Below are 24,094 nucleotides of genomic sequence, written 5' to 3' on the forward strand. Positions count from 1 at the left end.
AAGATTAAATTTTAACCTTTTGATGTGTTTCCTTTTAATTATTTTGTTATGGCTATATGTATAGAATGTGTATAATCAACACATATATAACTCACATTTACTATAGGCTATGTGTCAGACATTCCTTTTCCTTTCATCTTAAAAACTGATTTTTGGATTTCTTTTTCAAATTTCACTTTATTAAGAAAGTTGAAATGTAATTCACCATTCTAGAAGTGTGTTAGTGGTTTTTTGTATTTGTAAGATTGTGTGACCACTTTGTTGCTGTTGTGTAGTCACTAAGTTGTGTCTGACTCTGTTCTTTGTGACTCCATGCGCTGTAGCCTGCCAGGCTCCTCTGTCCCTGGTATTCTCCAGACAAGAATACTGGAGTGGGTTGCTATTTCCTTCTTTAGGGAATCTTCCCAACCCAGGGATCCAACCTGCCTCTCCTGCTTTGGCAGGTGGCTTTTGTACTGCTGAGCCACTAGGGAAGCCCTGTGCAACCACTGCTGCTAATTCCAGAACATTTTGTCACCTAGATGTTCTATGGTAATTAGAAACAACTGGGCCTTATCTAAAAGCATTTCAAAGAATGGGTTATCTTTGAGATAAGCTTTGAAGGCCCCAAGTTTTCCACGGTTATTTTCTCTCATTAAAACTCTCATTGGTTCTTCAAAGTACTCAACTTAATATTGCCAAAGTACTCAACTTAATATTCCTTGTATCTCGGCCATGCCAAGTCTTTAGCATCATCTTTGACTGTGAGCCATTGAAACTGTAAGTCCTACCTATTACTGAACTTTAGATTGTTTACCCCTTTTTTCATTCTTAGGTTGTTTCATGCAGGAGGGTAAATCTAGGCCCTGCTTCTAAAATTTGATCATAGGAGAAAATCTATTTTCCCTTCTTCACTAGATTTTATTTATTTATTTTAAATTTTTATTTATAAGTATGGTTAAAAAGGATCCAGTTCAGTAGTGGTGACTATATGCACACTGTGGTGCAGCAGATCTCCATACCTTCTTCATCCTGTAAAAGTGAAACTGTCTACCAGTTAAACAGCTTCTCGTTATCCCCAGCCTGTGACAGTCACCATTCTACTTTCTGTGAATTTAAATCCTTTAGATACCTTATATAAGTAAAATTATGTGTTATTTTTCTTATTATTACTGGCTTATTTCACTTAACATAATGGCCTCAAGGTTTATGCATGTTGTAGCATGTGATATATTTCCTTTTCAAGGCTGAATGATATTCCACTATCTGTCCATGCCACATTTGTTTATTCATTCATCTGTTGATGAACATTTGGGTCCCTTTTCTTAGCTGTTGGAATAATGCTGATATATACAATGAGTGTATAAATATCTCTTCAAGATATTGTTTTTAATTCTTTTGGAGGTATACCCAGAAGTGAGATTGCTGGGTCCTGTTGTAGTTCTAATTTTCATTTTTTGAGAGAACTGCTGTACTTCTTTCATACTGGTTGCCCCATTTTACAGTCCCACTAACAGTGCAGTTCAGTTTTCTTACCTCAGTTTTAGGCTTAAACTTTTTTTATGTTTACTCACTTTTCTGTATCCTAGAGCAATAGTGACAGCTGTGAGGATGGGTGACATTGTGATGAAGAAGTTATTGGGAGGAATGCAGCCTAGGTATTGGGTTTTTGTTAGAATCCCTGGGTTCTATTCTCTTTTAAAAACTGTGGGTGAAAATTTTCTTCAGCTAGTTGGGAGCCATAGTTTATTCTAGTAACTCAGATTGTTTCTTCAGCATGGAGTCCTATAGCCTTTATTACAGTGTTCTGAGACAAGAACAACCACTGAGTTTGCTTCTCTATATTTGAGTATAATAGTGACAGTTATCAAGAATTTGTCATTTATGAATAGGGCTTTTGGGGGTTTAGTGGGCTTGGGGCTGAATCCTGCTGTGCCTTTTTGTTTTACCAGAATTTTGGTAGTTTTCCATGGCTGTCAGTTTTTAAAGTTTACTGGTTTGTTTATTCCTTTTTACTTGTTTTGTTTGCTGATAACAGACTTTCTTTTTTGTTATTTTTAATGTTTGAAGAATATACATATTTACTCATTTCATCAGGTAATTTGAGAGGGAAGTTCTGTGATGTCTGTTCTTTGAACCTGTACGTCCACTTAACTTCCATCCACCCATTTTTGAAAAGATTAATTGAAACCTGTTATTGGTACTACCTTGTTGGCTCATAAAATTCTCAGATACTTAAATAAAAATATTTCAGTAAGCAGTTTAAAGTAAGAAAAGTGATTTATGTCATGTTACATTCAAGATGATAACCATAAATAAATGTCAGTAGTGCAGCAAACAAAATTTGAGAAAGAAACCAATTGGTAATAATTCCTTAAAACTGGAAAATATATCTGTCCTAAATCAATGTATTCTTTGTAATTTTAGATGGTTGTATGTGAATATTTCATCGTGAAATTAGGTAACAAATAGCTTGCTTACTTTCCTAGGAAGAATATGAGGGAAGAAAAAGAATTTTAGGTTAAAACCTAGTATTAAGAAATAAAATTAAAAAAATTTTACTTTTATGCCTATAATTTCCCTTTAGTGTCCTTTATCTCTTTTCTGTCAGTGCGCGGAATTTAACTTCTTTTCACTTAATGGAGTATGATATCATATTCTCTTGCACTGTTCCATTGATGAGAGTAGAGGGATATGGAACCAAGAAAGACTGTGTGGGTCACATGGAGATTTTATCTATAATAAGGGTACCATTTATTACCTATAGGTTTATGATTAAAGTAATTGGCATATGACACAACGTAGAACAAACTATGATTTAACAAAGTTAACTTTTTAAATGTTCCTGATATTTGGAATTAAAAATTTGTAGTCTCTTTTTCCTAATAGTTGTTTAGTAATCCAAACACCATGAAATGTAGCATAGTAATTCACATATAAAAAAATAATGAAGTATTGTCATGATTTTATTGCAACACAGAATATATTCATGATGGGGCTTTGTGAGGTGCTGACATTCTATAGATTTTGTATATAAGTGTGTACACTTTGAAATTTCATCAAGTTGTATATTTATGTTTTATGTACTACTTTGTATGACTGTTATATTTTAATCAAACCGAAGAAATTGCTATTAAAATATGAATAAACTTACCTTTTTTTTTCTCTTTCAAGGAAATGATTATTGACAGAGTTAATGGACAGGCCGTTCCTAGATACTTAATATATGACATAATTAAATTCAATGTAAGTACTTTCTATAATTTATAAAATAAAAATTGTCAATGAGATAATTGGTTTTTAACAAATAAAAAGGATTATTGCCTTAGAGATAGTAGGAAAGAAAAATGACTAATATATCAAGTTACTCATTTGACACCTTGTTAATGCTTTTACATCTCCTTTTCTTTCTCTTTATTACCTAACATTTTGCACATTTCTTGTCTTTGGAGTCTTTAGGAACGTCAAGTGAGTATAATTGTGATAAAATAAGACAGTATTTTGTAAAATGGAAAATTGTCAATTTTAGCTATCTTATACTGGATTTTAAAAAGTCTCCAAATTTTATTACCGTCTATCACTTAAAAAAGAGAAACTGACTATGAGTGTTGATTGTATAATATGGAGGCAGAAAGATACAGAAAGAAAACAAAGTGTAAAACTACCTTTTGTAAATAAATAAAAAAGTAGGAATTATATTCTCTACCTATTTCCTGCAATTTTAGACTTACCTATAATCTGCCTGTTAATGCTGAATTATGGTATAATGACTAAATTATTTAGGCAGTACAAGATGACTTCTGTCAATGCAGAAGTTCTCTCAATAGTGTATATCCATGAAAAGGTATAGTTGTTCCTCTACATATTTTATTCACATTGCATAATCACTTAGTATTCAGACCAGGCTGAAAGCAATTAAGGCTTTGGGGATTAAAAGTATTAAATTTTAAGTCTTTGAAGATTTGTAACAAAATTTTCAAAAAGTTCTTTTTTGGGAGATATACATTTTAAATTACAGTATTAAGATTCAGGATTGTATTAATCCAGATTACTTTTTCTCAGAAATTTTCAATTACATATCTCATTTTTTGTTAAATTTCTATTTCAAACAGAGTTTCAAATTTAAGAAACTGAAGGTCAGAAACCAAATTTTAATTTTGTTCTCTTTTTGATTCCTATATTCCTCAAGAATAATGCATCCCAAGATTGACTTACTCTCATCGCCAATCTTGGATAATGTTCAGTGGACCATAATGAGATGTAAAGAGTGGGGGTGGCCTCGTTCCTTTGTGATTGGGGGCACACTGTCTCCTTTGCCTCTTGATAATGAGCTCTGCTTTAATATTGTTCAGTGCAGGTTCACTTGTTAGCCCGGGAGCTTTGTCTGAGACAACAGCCTTCTAATTCTTTTTAAAAAATAAAACATGAAAAATTTTATAGTACACAAAAATATGGAGAATAATATGAGGAATACTCATGTACTGAGCTCCCAGTTTTGTTGAAGTTTAACATTGTCAGTTTTACTCCATTTTCTTTTTAATAAGGAATAAATTATTACAGATTTAGTAGAAGTTTCTTATGTAAACCTCTCTCATTCCATTCATGATCCCCCCTTATCCAGAAGGAGCTTCTACCCTGAAGTTACTATTATTCCCATGAATGTTTTGAATACCTTTACTCACTTTAATTAATTAGTATTTTATTACATTGTATGAATAAACAACATTCATCTTTTCCCCCTCTTTGATGGACACTTGGGTTTCCATACTTTGCTGTTAGGCTGCTGTTGCATGGAACAGTTTTATATACCTTTTATTGTGCATGTGTGTCCAGGCTTCTCCATGACAGCTCTCATTCTTGGGATATGATCACCTGTGCTGTGCTTAGTTGCTCAGTCATGTCTCTTTGTGATCCCATGAACTGTAGCCTGCCAAGCTTCTCTTCTCTGTCCATGGAATTTTCCAGGCAAGAATACTGGAGTGAGTTGCCATGCCCTCTTCCAGGGAATCTTCCCAACCTAGGGATCGAATCCAGGTCTTCCAAATACAGGTCAAAGAATCCAGGTGGATTTTTTATCATCTGAGTCACTGGGGAAGCCATGATCACCTGTAAAAAAGGCAGTCCCTCATCCCTACATCATGGAGATTCTGATTACATTGGTGACTACAGCTTTTTTGTTGTGCTGCTAAATTCCCCTCAGGAGTAGTTGTGCCACTTTACCACAGTTGATATTTTCAGACTAAGATTTTTGGCAACTGGATAGTTTTGTTTTCCCCTGGTTACTAGTGAAGTTAACCATATTTCTTTTTTTTTTTTTTTAATTTTCAAATTTTTATTTTTACTTATTTATTTATTTGTTTTGGGCTGCCCTGGGTCTTCATTGCTGGGTGCAGGCTTTCTCTAGCTGCAGTGGAACAGGATACTGTCTAGTTGTGGTGCTCGGACTTCTCATTGCAATGATTTCTTTTGTTGCAAAGTGTGGACTGTAAAGTGTGGACTGCAGGGTGTGAGGGCTTCAGTAGTTGCGGCTCACGGTCTTTAGCGTGCTGGCTTAGAAGTTGTGGTGCACAGACTTAGTTGCCCCGCAACATGTGAGATCTTCCCACACCAGGGATTGAACCCATGTTCCTGAGCTTCCCTGGTGGGTGGTTCAGATGATAAAGAATCTGCCTGCAATGCAGGAGGACCCGCTCTGATCCCTGGGTTAGGAAAATCCCTTGGAGAAGGAAATGGCAACCCATTCCAGTGTTCTTGCCTGGAGAATTCCATGGACAGAGGAGCCTGGTTGGGCTACAGTCCATGGGGTCGCCAAAGAGTTGGCCACAAATGAGTGACTAACACTTGTCCTTGCTTTGGCAGGCAGGTTCCCAACCACTGGACTACTAGGGAAGTTTGAAATTAAGCATATTTCATGTTTATTTTTACTTGCTTGAATTTTTCTTTTGTGATTTAATTGTAAGTTCAAATAATCTTCTAATAGTTATCCTTCCTGGATTCTAATCCTTTCTTAGTTATATATGTGGCAAACAATATGTTTTCCAAATTAGTATCTATTGAGGCACAGAACTTTTTTCATTTTAGTGAAATCAAAGTCACCGGATGTCAAAGTTTGTGCTTTTGTGTCTTGTTTAGGAAATTCATCCATATTTTGCTGTAAAAATGACGAATTCATAGTTTTCATCTCAAGGTTTATAATCATTCATTCAATAAGTATTAATTGAGTGCCTGTTACTATTTTTCATTGGTTTTAATGTCACATTTTCATATTTCTGATAATAAGATATAATTGAAAGCATCATGTTTAATTCTTTAATTTACCATGGAGCTTTCATTGATGGTTTCATTTAGGGCTTCCTGGTGGCTCAACTGGTAAAGAATCTCCCTGCAGTCAAGAGACCTGGGTTCCATCCCTGGGTTGGGAAGATCCCCTGGAGAAGGGAATGGCTACCCACTCCAGTATTGTGACCTGGAGAATTCCATGGACTGTATAGTCCATGGGGTCACAAAGAGGCAGACAGAACTGAGCGACTTTAACTTTCACTGATGATTAACCACTTTGTTTATTTTGATTTATCAAATCAAGGTCACTATGAGAAAAATTTTTTTGAGATAACAGTTTAAAACTTTTTAATCCCTTAGTTTACTATTTTGTCCAGCAGTAATTTCATTGATAATTTTTCGTATGTCAAGTATTATTCTAGGTATCAGGAATACACAGAAGACTAGGACATGATTTCTTGCCTCCAGGGAATTTATGATTTAGTGTACTGACCTCCAAAAAAGGCTACTTCCTCAACAAGTCATTGGGATTTGAAAAGAAGAAAGATTTATTCTTAATCTATTATTCAATTTTTGTCTGTTTTATAACATACAGTTGTATATATATGCAATTTATTAGAGGCTAATATGCATATATTATACACAATTGTTAGGATATGTGTTTAGATTGAATGCAAAACTAAAAGAAACTTGAAGTGCACTTATGAATGGGAATGTAAATTAAAGAAATAATTATAAAAGTATCATAAGTATAATATCAAAGATATTAGGGAGAAATAGGGAAGTATATGGGAGATATATGAGAGGTAGCAGAGAGGTGAGAATATTCCAGGTTGAGTCATTTGAAGTGCGGAGTTGTAGACAGAGAAAGTGACCCATTAATTGTGAAGGAGTGAGCCTAAGAGGTCAGGAGCGTTAGATGGACATTTGTGTACTTGATGTGTGGTGAGATGTGCGATGTAGCAGGAAATGAGAATGGATGGTGGTTGGGGGGCAGATTACTTGAATAAGGCGTTTTAGCTCAGTTCTGTGTAAAATAGGATACTACTGAAGGGTTTTAGTTATGTTAATGATACAATCATACTTGAATTGTTTTGAAAGATAACTCCACTGGCAGTGTGGGTAGTGTTTTGACCTAAGAAAGAACTCAAAACAGAGAAGACTATTGAGAAGTCAGTAGTTTGAGTGCTTCCTGTAGTCTGTTCTCCATAATTCAGCACATCTATCAGGAACTTCCTTTATCATGGGTAGCACAGATTTGAAGGTGAACTTACTTTCTATCTGTAATTTTTAGACTTCTTATTTTATTTCTTAAGAAGAAGCCTTGTTTCACTGTAATTTTATAGGGGTCTGAACTCATCTAATAAATGAACCTGACATTTTAGATTTCTCAACCTTGTTGATGACATAGGTGACGTGGAAAAGATTGCAGATGGACTAACTACATGGTTATTTACTAACTACCATTGGAGAAGAAAATGGCACCCACTCTAGTACTCTTGCCTGGAAAATCCCATAGATGGAGGAACCTGGTAGGCTACAGTCCATGGGGTCGCAAAGAGTTGGCCACGACTGAGCAACTTTACTTTCACTTTACTTTCTATTTCCTCAATAAACATCTGTTACAAACACCTGTATGCCTTTATATAAAGGGAACATGTTCTACCTCATATCTAGCTCTCATTCACTTTGTTTTGCTCTGTATTTTTTGCTGAGTATCAAAATTGTTATCCTTCCAAAGTTGAGGAAAAGTCATCCTTGAGGTGTATTTAATGTTCACAGCTTAATCAAGTGTTGTCACCTCATTGTAAACAATAGGTTGGGTAAATGTTAGGTTGAGTAATATAGATTAGAGAAGAGGAAGAAGGCAGAAAAGATAGGGAAAATGCTGGGAAGGGTATCTAATTGTGAAGTAAAGAAGAGAGTACTTGGTATCCCGTTGAGGTGATGCTGCTTATCTGGACCATTACTGTCACCCAAGTGAAGTGTTACAGCTCTATTTGTATATCCAGTTAGGAGAGGGCAGGCCCCTACCCTCAACTCATACAAAAGCATTATGTGTACTTTTTATTTCATCATTCAAACCATGTATATATATCACATATATGCTCCTCTGGCTGCGTGCATGCTCAGTCATGTCCAGCTTTTTGCAAACCCATGGACTGTGGCCCATCCTTTGTTCATGGAACTCTCAAGGCAAGAACGCTGGAGTGGGTTGCCATTTCCTCCTCCAGGGAATCTTCCTGATCCAGGGATCAAACCCATGTCTCCTGTGTCTCCTGCATTGGCAGGTGGATTCTTTACTATTGTGCCACCTGGGAACCCCATCAAATACGTATACCATAATATATATACTGTGTATATACATATAGAGGAGTGGATTACTTTATTTTTTGAATATATTTTATAAACTGTTCTGTATTAGTTTTCAGAGTTGATAATATTCTACTTCTTGATGGCTGTAAGGTGTTAGCATTTTAAACAACAAAACGATGATTTTTTTTTTTTTTTTGCTTATTTTGGTGTGTTGTTTACATATACTTTCCTACCTACTTGGATTTTAGTTTTCACACAGGTCTTACTAATTCATATAAATAATAAAAGTGATTAGTGAGTATATTAATACTTTAATTAAGATGTGAAAGCTTTGGATCTAAAATTTGTATTTGAGGAGATTTATATTCTTCCCCTATATTCTTTTATATATTTATAATCTAAATAATTTTGTATATGTGTATTTGCATGTTTAGGTATGCTTCTATCATTAGTCTATCAGGACTGGCACATATGGTGGTACAGCCTGTGCACTGGGCAGCTCCAAAGGATGCTGTTTATATAGACTGCTATGTATAGTGTGACAGCCTAAATAACTATTCTGATATAATAGTTTTTAGTGTTGAAATTTAAATAATTGTCTGGTTTAATTCAGGCACAGCCGGTTGGAGATTGTGATTTTAATATTCGTCTGCAGTGTATAGAAAGAGAAATAATAAATCCTCGACATGAAAAAATGAAGACAGGGCTCATTGACAAAACACAGGAACCATTCAGTGTCAGACATAAGCCATTTTTTGACATCTATGCTTCAAGAAAGGTAAAGTTTTCTAATTAGTACTTACAGTGTATCAAAATTTAACTTGTGAAAGGAACATGAATGACATTTTGAGGCCCTCTTTTCTTGACTTTTCCAGAAATTACTTGAATATAGCACTGGTTTGGACAGACATGTAAAACCTCAAGTCTGCACATTCACAAGATTCTTTTTTTTTAAATTTAAGTATAGTCGATTTACAATGCTGTGTTAGTTTCGGGTGTACAGCAAATTAATTCAGTTACATATATATGTATATATATTGTTTGTCATTATAGGTCATTGTATGTTGTTGAATATAGTTCTTTCTGCTGTACAGTAGGTCCTTGTTTATCTGCTTTATCTTGGTAAGATTTTAGTGATGGAAACTTAAGTTGTTTCTTGTGTCTCATAATAGTATTTGATTCATGGTGGTTGGTTTATGTTTTTTAAAAAGCTGTGAAGAGAATAGAATTATATAAAGTGAAAATCACCTGTTAGGCCTTCTGAAGGTCAACAGTGTTTAGTGTGTAGTCTTATTTAAAAAACTAATTTATATATATGGATATATATACATACACATGGAGAGTTTTCTTTTGTTATTGCTTTTTTGTTGTTTTGACACTGAAAATGCATCATACTAAATATTCTGGAATTATTTCACTTAACAGTACTTGGAAATGCTCACGTGGAAATATTTCCATGTCATGCAAAGAGATTTGTAATTGCTGCATAGTGTTTGACAGTAAAGATGCGCCATGGAATTATTATGTTTCAGAAGAGGTGTGGTTAGGATAGAAGAATACAGGAAATAAAGCAACATGAGCAATTACATGTTTTAAAATTTTTTCTGGTATACTCTCACATGTTGGATGATGTAATTTTGTGTTGTATTTGAACTGCTTCTGCTCAAGTCTGCTCAATTTGGTATTAGCCCTTGGATATAATATTAGCAATAATCTTAGCCCTGTTGAATGCCTATCTTTTTTTCTCAACAGATACAAACTTACCATTCCACTTTCACATTTTGCATAATGCCTGCTTGGCATGGTCCCATTGGTTGACTTCTGGTGCCACAGCCTTCCTACAGTTCACTGCTTGCCTTTTCTGTCTGTTTTGGCTACAGGAATAGGGGTGCCTATAAGAGCCATACACTTCTATGCCCTGCCCAGTCGGTAGGATAAGGATAATGTTAACATTTAGTGCAGGTCACACCCTTCATGGAAATCTGCTAACTGGAGCTGTGTTCAGTTCAGTTCAGTTCAGTTCATTTCAGTTCAGTCCAGTCACTCAGTTGTGTCCAACTCTTTGCAACCCCATGAACCGCAGCATTCCAGGCCTCCCAGTCCATCACCAACTCCCGGAGTTCACCCAAACCCATGTCCATTGAGTCAGTGATGCCATCCAACCATCTCATCCTCTGTCGTCCCCTTCTCCTCCTGCTCTCAATCTTTCCCAGCGTCAGGGTCTTTTCCAATGAGTCAGCTCTTCACATCAGGTGGCCAAAGTATTGGAGTTTCAGCTTTGTACCCTTATAGAAATATTTTCTAAATTATTAATACAGCATGAAAGTTGAGCAGAAGCCAGATTCTTTCAGTTTGCATTCATTTTTTAAAAAAACCATTTTGACAGCTTGTGTTGTCACAATTCAAAGTTTAGCGTTTAAGAAAATGTATCTTAGTGTAGTTTTATTAGTCAGAATCAGTGCTGCTTAGAAATGCTTAGAAAATTGTTCTTCGGGGATCTTAAGTAGTTATGGTGAACAACTTCTCATGTAGTTTTTCAGTAGAAAAACATGATGCTCTTATTTCCCTTTGTGCTTATGAAATCCCGCTTTGAAATTATCATAGGAAATTCTTTTAGAGCAGTTCTAATATTTGGTATTTTAAATATAAGTCACCTTTCCTTCCTTTTTTAGTTATTACTGTTATTTTTTGTTCTCAGTTTCTCTTACCAAAGTGTAGAGTTGTGGAATACTGAGGGAAAGCACGTTTTATAGTAGAGTAGGGTAAAGCATCTGCCTGCAATGCAGGAGACGTGGGTTCGATCCCTGGGTCAGGAAGATCCCCTGGAGAAGGAAATGGCAACCCACTCCAGTACTCTTGCCTGGAAAATCCCATGGATGGAGGAGCCTGGTAGACTGCAGTCCATGGGATCGCAAAGAGTCGGACACGACTGAGCGACTTCACTTCACTTCAGGTCTAAAACAGGCTGTAGTAACACCAGTTATAGAATAGTAGCTACGGTTGGCAGGTTATTGCTCTGGAGATTTTTATTATTTTTATCTTTGTTAATGGGAATTGTAAAGTAGTGATATTATGAATGATGCAGCATTCAATTTATCTTGAGTCTCCTTTGTGCCAGTTTTGGTACATAGAGATCTCCTTCAGTCTTTTTTTAATAGATACACAGATTTCTGTCTTATCATTATACAATACTTTACTTAACTAATCCATAGTCATAGACATTAGGGTTATTTTTAGCCTGTTGATAGGTTTTTGTTTGTTTTATATATGGATATCCAGTTGTTCCTGCAGCAGGAAAATATGTATCATTTTTATGAGGAAGGCTAGGTTTTAGATAGTTTTAAACAAAATTTATAATTCTGAAAAAATATGTACTTTTGGGTAGAAAATAGTAGAATTTCATTTCTGTCTGTTCATAAAATCTTGAACATAACTATGATTTTAGAACTTTATTAACACAAGCTCTATAAATAGCCTCTTCATTTTGTCTAATTTGATCCATCAAACTAGTGAAGGGATAATGAGTTGTTCAATTTTTAACTTAATATACATGCATAGATGTTAATAAGTAGCAGTTTCTTAAATTACAGTTTTATTTGCATTTCCAGTTTGAAGGCCAGTTAAAAAGAATTATATGAATAATTAAATATGGTTAACAAAATTTTTAAAGTCAGATAATAGATAATTTCTGTTTATCATCTTAGAAGAGTAACCATTGCTATCAGTGTTTATTGTATCCATCAGAATTTCTTTATACAAGCAAGTACATTTATTTATATTCTTACCACTCTTACCCAGGAGGTGATTCTTGATTTCTTTTCCTATACTTTGACTTTTTTTTAACTTAAAAAAATTTATCTTGAGTCTTCTTTGTGCCAGTTTTGGTACATCTCCTTCAATCTTTTTTTTATAGATGCACAAATTTCCATCTTATCATTATACCACACTTTACTTAACTAATCCATAGTCATCGACATTAGGGTTATTTTTAGCCTGTTGATAGGTTTTGTTTGTTTTGCATTTGGATATCCAGTTGTTCCTGCACCAAGTATTGATGAGATGATCTTTTTTTTTTTTCCATTGAATTCCTTTTACATCTTTATAAAAAATAAGTTATCATGTATGTTTGGGCCTATTGCTAAATGCTTTGTTCTCTGCCCTTGATCTGTTTTATCTGTTTTTGTGGTGGTAGTGTCTTGACCACTTTTGTTTATAATAAATCTTGAAATCAGACAGACTTCATCTTCCAACTTGGTACTTCTTTTTTAAAGTTGTTTTGGCTATTGTAGGCCTTTGTGTTTTCATTGACTTCTCTTTTTCCATTTTGTTTATTATTTTACTTTTAGTCAAGACTAGGTGTTCAGTGTTGTCAAATGGCTTTTTATAAATCTATAGCTAGAATATAGTTTTCTTTTCAGCTTAGTTTTATTTATTTTATGAATTAAGCAGAAATATATCAACACTGAAGCTTTCTTTTGTTCCTGGGATAAGCCCTATTTAGTCTTAATATATTATTATTAATTTATCTTTTGAAAAGGATTTATTTTTTAGAGCAGTTTTAGGTTCATGACCAAATTGAAAGGAAGGTGCAGAGAGTTCTTATCTACCTCCTGCCATCACACTTGCATAGCTGTCTTCTTTAGTAAACTCCCCAATTTTCTCTTTCATATGACTAAGCCTGAACTTGGATTATCTCCCATTTGCAAAGCTCTGTTTCTGCTAAGTTATTTCTACTAAGTTGTCTTCATTTCCTGCTTGTTTGCCTCCCTCCACTCCATACCTTTCTCTTATGAGTAGTTATGTTCCCTCGAGGGGTGTATGTACTTAGCATTTAGCTAGACCATGGAAGGCATCGATCTTGAATGGTTTTAGGGAATTACGGTTGATTAAAAAAAGATAAGCAATCCCTCAAGAAACAAGAGAAAAATCAAATAAATAACCTAACTTTACACCTAAAGCAACTAGCAAAGGAAGAAATTAAGAACCCCAGGGTTAGTAGAAGGAAAGAAATCATAAAAATTAGGGCAGAAATAAATGAAAAAGCAACAAAGGAGACTATAGCAAAAATGAACAAAACTAAAAGCTGGTTCCTTGAGAAGATAAATAAACTAGACAAACCATTAGCCAGACTCATCAAGAAGAAAAGGGAGAAGAATCAAATCAACAAAATTAAAATGAAAATGGAGAAATCACAACACACAATAAAGAAATACATAGGATCATAAGAGATTACTATCAGCCAATAAAATGGGCAACTTGGAAGAAATGGATGAATTCTTAGAAAAGTATAACCTTCCAAAACTGGACCAGGAAGAAATAGAAAATCTTAACAGACCCATCACAAGCACGGAAATTGAAACTGTAATAAAAAATCTTCCAACAAACAAAAACCTAGGACCAGATGGCTTCACAGGTGAATTCTACCAAAACATTAACAAATTGAAAGATAAAAACCATATGATTATCTCAATAAATGCAGAGAAAGCCTTTGACAAAATTCAACATCCATTTATGATAAAACCCTCCAGAAAGCAGACATAAGAAGGAACATACCTCAACATAATAAAAGCCATATATGATAAACCCACAGCAAACATTATCCTCAATGGTGAAAAATTGAAAGCGTTTCCTTTAAAGTCAGGAACAAGACAAGGGTGCCCACTCTCACCACTACTATTCAACATAGTTTTGGAAGTTTTAGCCACAGCAATAAGAAATGAAAAAGAAATAAAAGGAATCCAGATTAGAAAAGAAGTAAAACTCTCACTGTTTGCAGATGACATGATCCTCTACATAGAAAACCCTAAAGACACCACCAGAACACTACTAGAGCTAATCAATGAATATAGTAAAGTTACAGGATATAAAACTAACACACAGAAATCCTTTGCATTCCTATATACTAACAATGAGAAAACAGAGAAATTAAGGAAACAATTTCATTCACCATTGCAACAAAAAGAATAAAATACTTAGGAAAAAATCTACCTAAAGAAACAAAAGACCTATATATAGAAAACTATAAAACACTGATGAAAGAACTCGAAAATGACACAAATAGATGGAGAAATATACCATGTTCACCAATTGAAAGAATCAGTATAGTGAAAATGAGTATATTACTCAAAGCGATCTATAGATTCAGTGCAATCCCTATCAAGCTACTAATGGTATTTTTTTGAAAACTAGAACAAGTAATTTCACAATTTGTATGGTAATACAAAAAACCTTGAATAGCCAAAGCAATCTTGGGAAAGAAGAATGGAACTGGAGGAATCAACCTGCCCGACTTCAGACTATACTACAAATCAACAGTCATCAAGACAGTATGGTACTGGCACAAAGACAGAAATATAGATCAGTGCAACAAAACAGCCCAGATATAAATCCATGCACCTGTGGACATCTTGTCTTTGACAAAGAGGCAAGAATATACAATGGATTAAAGACAATCTCTTTAACCAGTGGTGCTGGGAAAACTGGTCAACCACTGTAAAATAGTAAAACTAGAACACTTGCTAACACCATACACAAAAATAAACTCCAAATGGATCAAAGATTTAAACGTAAAACTTTAGAGGAAAACATAGGCGAAACACTCTCTGACATAAATCACAGCAGGATCCCTGATGACCCACCTCCCAGAGTAATGGAAATAAAAGCAAAAATAAATGAATGGGACCTAATTAAACTTAAAAGCTTTTGCACAATAAAGGAAACTGTAAGCAAGCTGAGAAGACAGCCTTCAGAATGGGAGAAAATAACAGCAAAGGAAGCAACTGACAAAAAATTAATCTGAAAAATATACAAGCAGCTCCTGCAGCTCAATTCCAGAAAAATAAATGACCCAGTCAAAAAATGGGCCAAAGAACTAAACAGACTTTTATCCAAAGAAGACATACAGATGGCTAACAAACACATGAAAAGATGCTCAACATCACTCATTATCAGAGAAACGCAAATTAAAACCACAATGAGGTACCATCTCATGCCAGTCAGAATGGCTGCTATCAAAATGTCTACAAACAATAAGTGCTGGAGGGAGTGTGGAGAAAAGGGAACCTTCTTACACTGTTGGTGGGAGTGCAAACTAGTATAGCTACTATGGAAAACAGTGTGGAGATCCCTTAAAAAACTGGAAATAGAACTGCCATACAACCCAGCAATCTGGGCATACACACTGAGGAAACCAGAATTGAAAGCGACACATGTACCCCAATGTTCATCGCAGCACTGTTTACAAAAGCTAGGACATGGAAGCAACCTAGATGTCCATCGGCAGACGAATGGATAAGAAAGCTGTGGTACATATACACAATGGAATGTTACTCAGCTATTAAAAAGAATGCATTTGAATCAGTTCTAATGAGGTGGATGAGACTGGAGCCTGTTATACAGAGTGAAGTAAGTCAGAAAGAAAAACACCAATACAGTATATTAATACATATGAACAGAATTTAGAAAGATGGTAATGATGACCCTACATGCAAGACAGCAAAAGAGACACAGATGTAAAGAACAGACTTTTGGACTCTGTAGGAGAAGGCGAGGGTGGGATGATTTGAGAGAATAACATTGAACATGTATATTACCATATGTGAAATAGATAGCCAGTCCAGGTTTGATGCATAAGACATGGCATGGTGCACTGGGATGACCCTGAAGGATGTGATGGGGAGGGAGGAGGGAGGGGGGTTCAGGATGGGAGACACATGTACACCCATGGCTGATTCATGTCAATGTATGGCAAAAACTACTACAACATTGTAAAGTAATTAGCCTCCAATTAAAATAAATAAATTTTTAAAAAAGTTAAGGAAGACTCCATTCCTTTTATCTCTCTCAAGTTAAAACAGAAAAAAAGAAGAAAAAAAAAAACAGGAAAAAGGAAGACCTAATCTCTTAAAAGTTTCTAGCAATAATTTTTTTGCTTTTCTCTGCTTGGAGTCATTTTACTTTTACATGTCCAGTGTGACTGCTTTATTAAAATTCTGTGGAAAATATTTTTCAATGATTTATTACTGTTTTGAAAGTAAAATATTTGATATGTAGGATGAAAGTAATAAATATGAAGATTTCTAATAACTTTTAAGAGGATTAAACAGAATTTCAAAAACTTTTTTTAACTGCACCTAATTTTTCAAGAGCTTATACTCATCTGGTGTAATAAGGATTTTATAAATATTCATCTGTTATTTTCTTGCTTACTCTGCTAGCTAGGAAGTTTAGGTTTTATATATATATATGCATGTATTTCATCTGGCATTCAGTTTAATTTTCTAGGTATTGCCTTACTTTTCTTTCTTTTCTTATTTTATCCTTAAATATAAATTTATAGTTCTTAAGTGTTTGTCTAAGACTGGTAGTTCATAAAGAAAATCTAGCCATAAGATGTGTTATTTATATATACAAATGTTCTATGACTTTATCATTGTATTGTTTGTATCATAGGAAAAGAAAAAGTACCTTTGACAGTTTGTTATTGCATCTGTGGTTGAAGAGAAGGAAAAAACCTTTGCTTAAATGTGAAGAACTGTTCTTCACACAGAGGTTTTCAGTGATTATGCCTCATTTTTTACATCATTACAGATCTAATGGTAAAACTGTTTTGGTTTAAAGGCAGACGCAAGATGAAATGAGGCTAACTTTATGTATTCTCATATTTCTGGTGTTTAGTTTTGTACTGTCTAGTCTTTTAATATGTTATTCATCACCGAAATTGAATATGGCCTAATGGATGCTTTCAGTCTCATTCATTTACCATTTCGGAGGAGAATTTAAGAAAATCACAGTAATGTGTAATAAAGAGAGCTCTTAATTGCTTTGTATAGTGAACCTCAAGATTTATTGTTCCAGGAAACTTCTTTTGGGGTAGTAAATCTTGTTCACTGAAACATGAAGAGATCATTATATGTGGTACCAAATATATTTTAAACATTTCTATGGACTCAGAGTTGTAATATGGGAAAATTGCCATCTGTTTGCCCAGAATAGCAGCTTAAATTCTTTTTCGACCATTAACATTCAGGGGATAGGTAGGTATTAGTACTATAGATTCAGAAAGAAAAAGTAATTATTGTCCTCTAAAGTGATTAGGAGGCAGTTTCTTTTCTAAAAAATTCTGATAGATTAATTCCTCTAACCAAGTGTGGTTGTGAATTGACTATAGGTTAACAAAGGCACAGGAATGACTTATCACACATCTTCAAATTCAACTGAACCCCCCCCCCACTTTTTTTAAGTTCGTAACTCTCATTGGTATGCCCAGTACTTTGGTATCAGTGTCCGACCTTGTAGTTTTGTTAGAATTTTAAGATGAAAGATTAAGGTTAAATAATAGCTTTTGTCTTTTACAGTTACATAGAAAATTAAGTGAACCTTCTGTTGGTCATTGTTGAAATGATGGAGGGTACTTAGTTCCAGCGTATGAGTTTAAAAGTAATATCTATAGTACATCTTTTTATTTTTTCCTAAAGTAAAAAACCTCACAACTCTCATCACATTGCTCAAAGAGTAAATAATTAACAATTCCAGACTTTCTTAAAACCTATAATATGTGTTTCAGTTCTCCCCTAAGAACTGGAAAGAGTTAGAATGGACTTTGGGACATGGTTTTGAAAATGTAACCTTTTGCAGTGGATTAGGAAAACTAGGGACATATATATATATATTTGGTTAGATTATATCCTTTGGTTATTGAATGCACATCGAGTCATTTTTATACCCCAAATAGGGCCAGTCTTACCAAAAGTAAAATATCATTGTGTCATTGTTGAAGAATTGCAGTAAAATTTTAAAATAGTTTATAAAATATCTAGGAAAATGGAATTGGGGCTTATTTTATGTGCTTTACTACTTATGATAATAGTAAATATATTTGAATATATATTGTATAATGTTTAATCATAGAATATTTGGTCTGTGATGATGACTTCACGGGGTGCAAGTGAAGCACTGGAAAACTTGATTTGATTGTAGAGTCACAGATGAACTAATCCTAATATGTGTTTTCTGGGAAGCAACAGTGTAGTATTATGATAGAAGACAAGTATAGAATATCGTTGACCCTTGAATTACATGGGGGTTAGGGGCTCCGGCCCTGTGTGGAGTTGGAAATTCCAATAAAACTTGGCAGTTGGCCCCCTTTATCTGTGGTTCTACATCCTTGGATTCAACGAACTGTAGATCATATAGTACTGTAGTACATATTTATTTTACAAAAAACCCATATATAAGTGGACCTGTAGGATGGTGGAATACATGAAGATGACCATGATCCAAGTGCTGAAGTCCTTGTTGTGAGTTTGATAGATAGCATTGAACAATTAAGGTTAAAGTTAAGAGTAGCTGATGGATATGATGACCAAGGATTAGAGCTCTTTATTCAAAGTGAAAAAGTAAAGTCTTAGAAATAGCTTTAAATTTCTATGAGAGCCTACCATCAGGGTGAGGGTTATGTGGAACATGTTTTATTCAGTGCATGAGTTCTTCAGGTACCTCTATTAGAACTTGCTCTTTTCATTCTTTCTTTTTGGGGCTATGTAATCCCTGAGCCCCACCTTGCCTTCTCTGTTACTGTATCTGTTAGTGTAATAGACTCTTCCTACTTCAAACCTTCCTCTTGACAACTTTCTCTTTTCTATAGTTCATTTGAAATGCTAAGAAGTCATTTTAGAAATTAAAAAAAAAGATGGTTTATAAAGGTTTAAACCTCCTTTATCTTTTAAAAGTTTATAAAAATATACTTTTGGAGGATACTTAAGGAAAAGCAGTACTCTTATTAAATATTTGCTCTAGTTTATAGGTATTATAGTAACAGCTATATATTTCTAAATTAAAATCTTATCAGTAATTTGCCATGTTTGTTGAATTATAAACCAGAAGAAAATCAGTTGAAGATATTAAAGGAATAGTACCATTATCTTTTTAGTGTTAATTTTATTATTATTGTTTTTATGTTTGGCTGTGCTGTGTCTTTGTTGCGGCACAGGGCCTCTTTGTTGCTGCATGTGGGCTTTCTTTAGTTGTAGCTTGTGAGCTTAGTTGCTGCGCAGCCCATGAGACCTTAGTTCCCAGACCAGGGCTTGAACCTGCGTTGCGAGGCGGATTCTTAACCACTGAACAAATTGGGAAGTCCTACATCATCCTTTTTGAACTCTTTACTGTGGATATAATTTTACCCATTGACAACAAATTTGAGGGAAGTCTACTTTTCTTCTATTTATAGTGAACCTGAAAAGGAAAAGAAAATATCTGGTCATGTAAATGGTTTTGGAGACTTAAATAGGATTCTCTTTAAAAAAGAATGATTGAACTTTGCAAAATTATATTTATTACTGGTTTTAGGAGTTGCAACTTAATTTTATTAAAATTACTCTCAGTATGTATTTACCAAAATTATTTTCTCCTATTGATTAAGTTTTCTGCAGTACAATGGCACAGTTTTAAACTGTGTTATCATAGACATAGTGAATTGTTTGCTACTTTCATAGCCTTAGTTTGTCAGTAAATGTGCATTAGGATGACTGTATCTGATTCCACTTGGATGAAATAAAGTTATTGCTTTTGGTTAACCTGACACCTTGAGCTTATGTTCTTCAATCTACTGACTTATAATGATAGTGTATTTGATTATGTTTTTAGGTGCTTAAAATACAGGAACAATTAGGCATGATACTTAGCCTCACAGAGATTATATTTAAATAGAGAAATTGAAATGTTAAATATTGAATCATCTCTTCTGTACAGACAGAATATTTTAAGACTAATAGGTTGTGGGGACACAGGTTGGAAGACAGACGTGGATGGTGAAGGAGGATGGAGAGAAGATGAGTTAGTCATTGTTCATGTTCAGAAATAAGCTTAAGAAAAAAAAAAGAAATAAGCTTAAGAATGTGTTGTTGTTTGTTTTTAAACAACTAGAGGGAAGAAAGTATGGCTACCCCTTAATTATGATGGAATGACCAGAAAAACCAAACCATAAATGAACCAAGAATGTAGTAGCTTTTAATTCTGGCTGTTCGAGGTGAGATAATTTACTATACTGAGTCCAGATGTATGGCACCAGGAGGTTCGGAATACCTGGATTTTTTTTTTTTTTTTTGGTCTGAGAAGACAGGAATTTAAGGGAAAGCCTTATTTATGTTTAGGATCCCTTTTAGGCATATTAGGCCAGTGTTGTTTATGATTTGGAGTACATGACCGCTGTATTTTGTTTGGAATTAATGAGAGCCTCTCTCAGCTTGAGCTGTGGGTTCCCTCCATCTTTTAGACCGAGTTTATTTGGGGAAAGCAAAAAATGATGTCTTAGATACCCACATACCTGGGTCACCTTTTCTAAATCTTAGTGTATTGTAAATCAGTGTTTTATCAAGATATAAGTAGAATAGATTTTATTACTGATTCTAGGAGGTTCCCAAAGAGGTTTTTTTTTTAAATGTTATTTTTAAGTAGAATCTTGAATGGCCCATAGTTTTATATGCTTAGAAACAAGGGCAATAAATTCAGGATGGTGATGTGTGTCATTCAGCCTCTCAGCCGTGTCTGACTCTTTGTGACTCCATGAACCGTAGCGTTCCAGGCTTCCCTGTCCACCATCTCCCAGAGTTTGCCCAACCTCATTTCCATTGAATTGGTGATGCCATCCACCATCCTGTCTTCTGTTGTCCCCTTCTCCTCCTGCCTTCAGTGTTTCCCTGCATCAGGGTCGTTTCCAGTGAGTTGGCTCTTCTCATCAGCTGGCCAAAATATTGGAGCTTCAGCTTCAGCATCAGTACTTCCAATGAACATTCAGGATTGATTTCCTTTAGGATTGACTGGTTTGATCATCTTTCTGTCCAACGGACTCTTCAAGAGTCTTCTCCAACACCACAGTTGAAAAGCATCAATTCTTTGGTGCTCAGCCTTCTTTTATGATCTAACTCTCGCATCCATACATGTCTACTGGATAAACCCTAGCTTTGACTAGGTGGACCTTTGTTGGCAAAGTAATGTCTCTCTGCTTTTTAATATGCTGTCTAGGTTTGTCATAGATTTTCTTCCAAGGAGCAAGTGTCTTTTAATTTCATGGCTGCAGTCATCATCGTCTGTTGGTTTAAATCCATTGGTTTTCTAGTACCTAAAATCTACTTTGTTTAGTTTTAACTAATTTTTCATAAATAAATAACAGTAATTATAGGAAATATAACCATTGCAACAGAGGTATAGCACTTTTGCTATTTTGTTCCTGAAATATTTTTTTAAATTGAAGTATAGATGAGTCTACAATATTGTGACCTGAGGTATTTTATCCAGTAGTCTAGGTATAAACCTGAAGGTCCTGTTTTTATATGATTTTGAACTTTCTGTGTCATCTTGAAATTGATATGAAGAATAGAGGAAACGTTATATGCTCTTTATATTGTGGATAACAATATCTCATTCTGTTTTTCTGGTACTTCATAAGTGCCATTTGTCATCCTAGTATGGGTTGTCCTTGTTCAGAGATACTCTGTGTATATAAAGGCCTCTATGGTGGCTAACTGGGTCCCTTTACCCATTAACCAACAGGGCCACTGTGGCATCGTTCTACAGTCTGTCACTTCTTGAATAGCCTCTTGGCAGTAATGCCAACAGGGCAAGTCAGGTGCTTTCCTGCTGAGGGGCGTGACTTTGAGGACAGTTTAAATTATATCACCTCAAGAAATATAGTGACAAAAACTTACTGTAATGACTTCAGGCCAACTCCATAGTCCCCACAAGACTGCCCTTACTTAGACACTGGCTACAAGTTTGGGGATCCCCAGGGCCACCTTACTTCAGACCAGTCAATTACCAATTCTGGGGTCACCTGGGGACTCCTTCAGAATTGGTAATTTGCTAGAAGGCCTTAAAACGCAGAAAAGCACTATCCTGATGATTATGGTTTTATTGTATCAAAAGGATACAAGTTAAAACCAGCCAAAGGAAGAGTCTGTTAAGTTTTATTGTAACAAGAGGATGCAAATTAAATCCAGGCAAGATATGAGCCTAAGCCTAGTAGGGCAAAATATGGAGTGGCCCGAATGGGAACCTTCCCTTCAGGGTGTCAGAGACAGCATTTCCTACTCCTGGCTAAGATGTGTGATCAGACTCAAGAGTATTGCCAGCCAGAAAAGCTTACCCAAGCCTTTGGCGTCCAGAGTTTACCTTGCAGATCAATGACATACTCCCAGCATGGCTCCCCTTTAGTGAGTATTCAGTCCCTCCCAGAAGTGCAGGCTAATCCATTTAGTCTCCAGTTACTCTGGAGGCTGGGACTGATGTGGCTTGTTTCAAACATCATAAATCATATTGTTAGACTTTCAGTGACCAACCCTGCAGGCAAATGAAGATACTCTTGTCAGGCAGGATATTCCAAGGGTCTATAGATTACCTCCTAGTAGCAGAGGGCAAAGGCCAGACCTCTTTCTGGGTAAGGTAAATTCTTTAGTACATATCTGTTCAAACAGAGGATGTAGTTTTGAATGGGATCTGTTGTTCTGCAATTTACCACACTGTTCCTTGTTTGAAAGTGTTAAATTATATTTTGTATAAATTTGGTTTCCCTTTATGTACATTGCAAATTTTTGGTCTTTTCATTGATGTCTTTCTCTAGTTTTTGTTCTTTTTCTTGTGACATTCACACTAGCTTCTTAGGTAGTTTGGTTTAATTTTTTTGTATCATGTGTTTATGTAAGTATCCATCCTATGCATGTATTCCTTCCAAAAGTGCATCAAATTCTTCCAGAATTAGGGCATCATACTTTTCTGCCCTTGAAGGAAATCCTCACCTACACTTTGTACCAGCTGCAGTCTGGACAAGCATTTTGGAAAAAACTTTAGGAGAGGTTGCCCTGGGGTAAAAAAAAAAAAAAAAAAGAATTATAAAAACCAGGCTAAGACGATCCGTGATATTAATGTACTTTAGGATTAGATTGAGTTTTTGTTGCTGTTTCCTTAGTTGTATTTGAAGTAGCGTTGGACATGACTGAGCGACTTCACTTTCACTTTTCACTTTCATGCATTGGAGAAGGAGATGGCAACCCATTCCAGTGCTCTTGTTTGGAGAATCCCAGGGACAGGGGAGCCTGTTGGGCTGCTGTCTATGGGGTCGCACAGAGTCGGACATGACTGAAGCGACTTAGCAGCAGCAGCAGCAGCAGCAGCAGCAGCAAGGGAACTTGGGCCCTAGGCAGTGAGAGAGCATTCAAAGATATTTACATGTGACTGTGACACAACAGATTGTTTCAGAAAGTTAATTCTAGCAGCAGTGAATCGAAGTAGTTTAGAGAGAGGAAGTTAGCCTACAAAGAAGGCCAGTTAGGATCCTGTTGTCCAGACTCAGTTGTCCCACTGGCAATTATGAGGGTAGCAAGGGATGGTTTGTGAGAAAATTACTATGAATGATGGTTTTAGTATTTTTAAAAAATCTTACCCCTTTAATAATGTATGTATACATTAGACCAGTAGCTTTTAAATTTCTCTTAAAATAGGTTTTTATCTTATAAAGCTTCATGGGATA

The 24,094-nt window shown here is 35.2% G+C and overlaps 1 protein-coding gene across 2 annotated transcripts in view; it reads left to right on the forward strand.

Moving 5' to 3' along the window:
- Positions 1-24,094, forward strand: part of RNGTT (RNA guanylyltransferase and 5'-phosphatase) — a 232,855-nt gene that overhangs the window by 87,262 nt on the left and 121,499 nt on the right. For both annotated transcript variants that reach the window (XM_068984909.1, XM_068984910.1), the window contains exons 10-11: positions 3,154-3,225; positions 9,188-9,352. In XM_068984909.1, coding sequence (XP_068841010.1) covers positions 3,154-3,225; positions 9,188-9,352 — 237 coding nt within the window. The remainder of the gene's footprint in view (positions 1-3,153; positions 3,226-9,187; positions 9,353-24,094) is intronic.

Source organism: Capricornis sumatraensis, chromosome 13, assembly GCF_032405125.1.
Source record: "Capricornis sumatraensis isolate serow.1 chromosome 13, serow.2, whole genome shotgun sequence".
NCBI classification, from domain to species: Eukaryota; Metazoa; Chordata; class Mammalia; order Artiodactyla; family Bovidae; genus Capricornis; species Capricornis sumatraensis.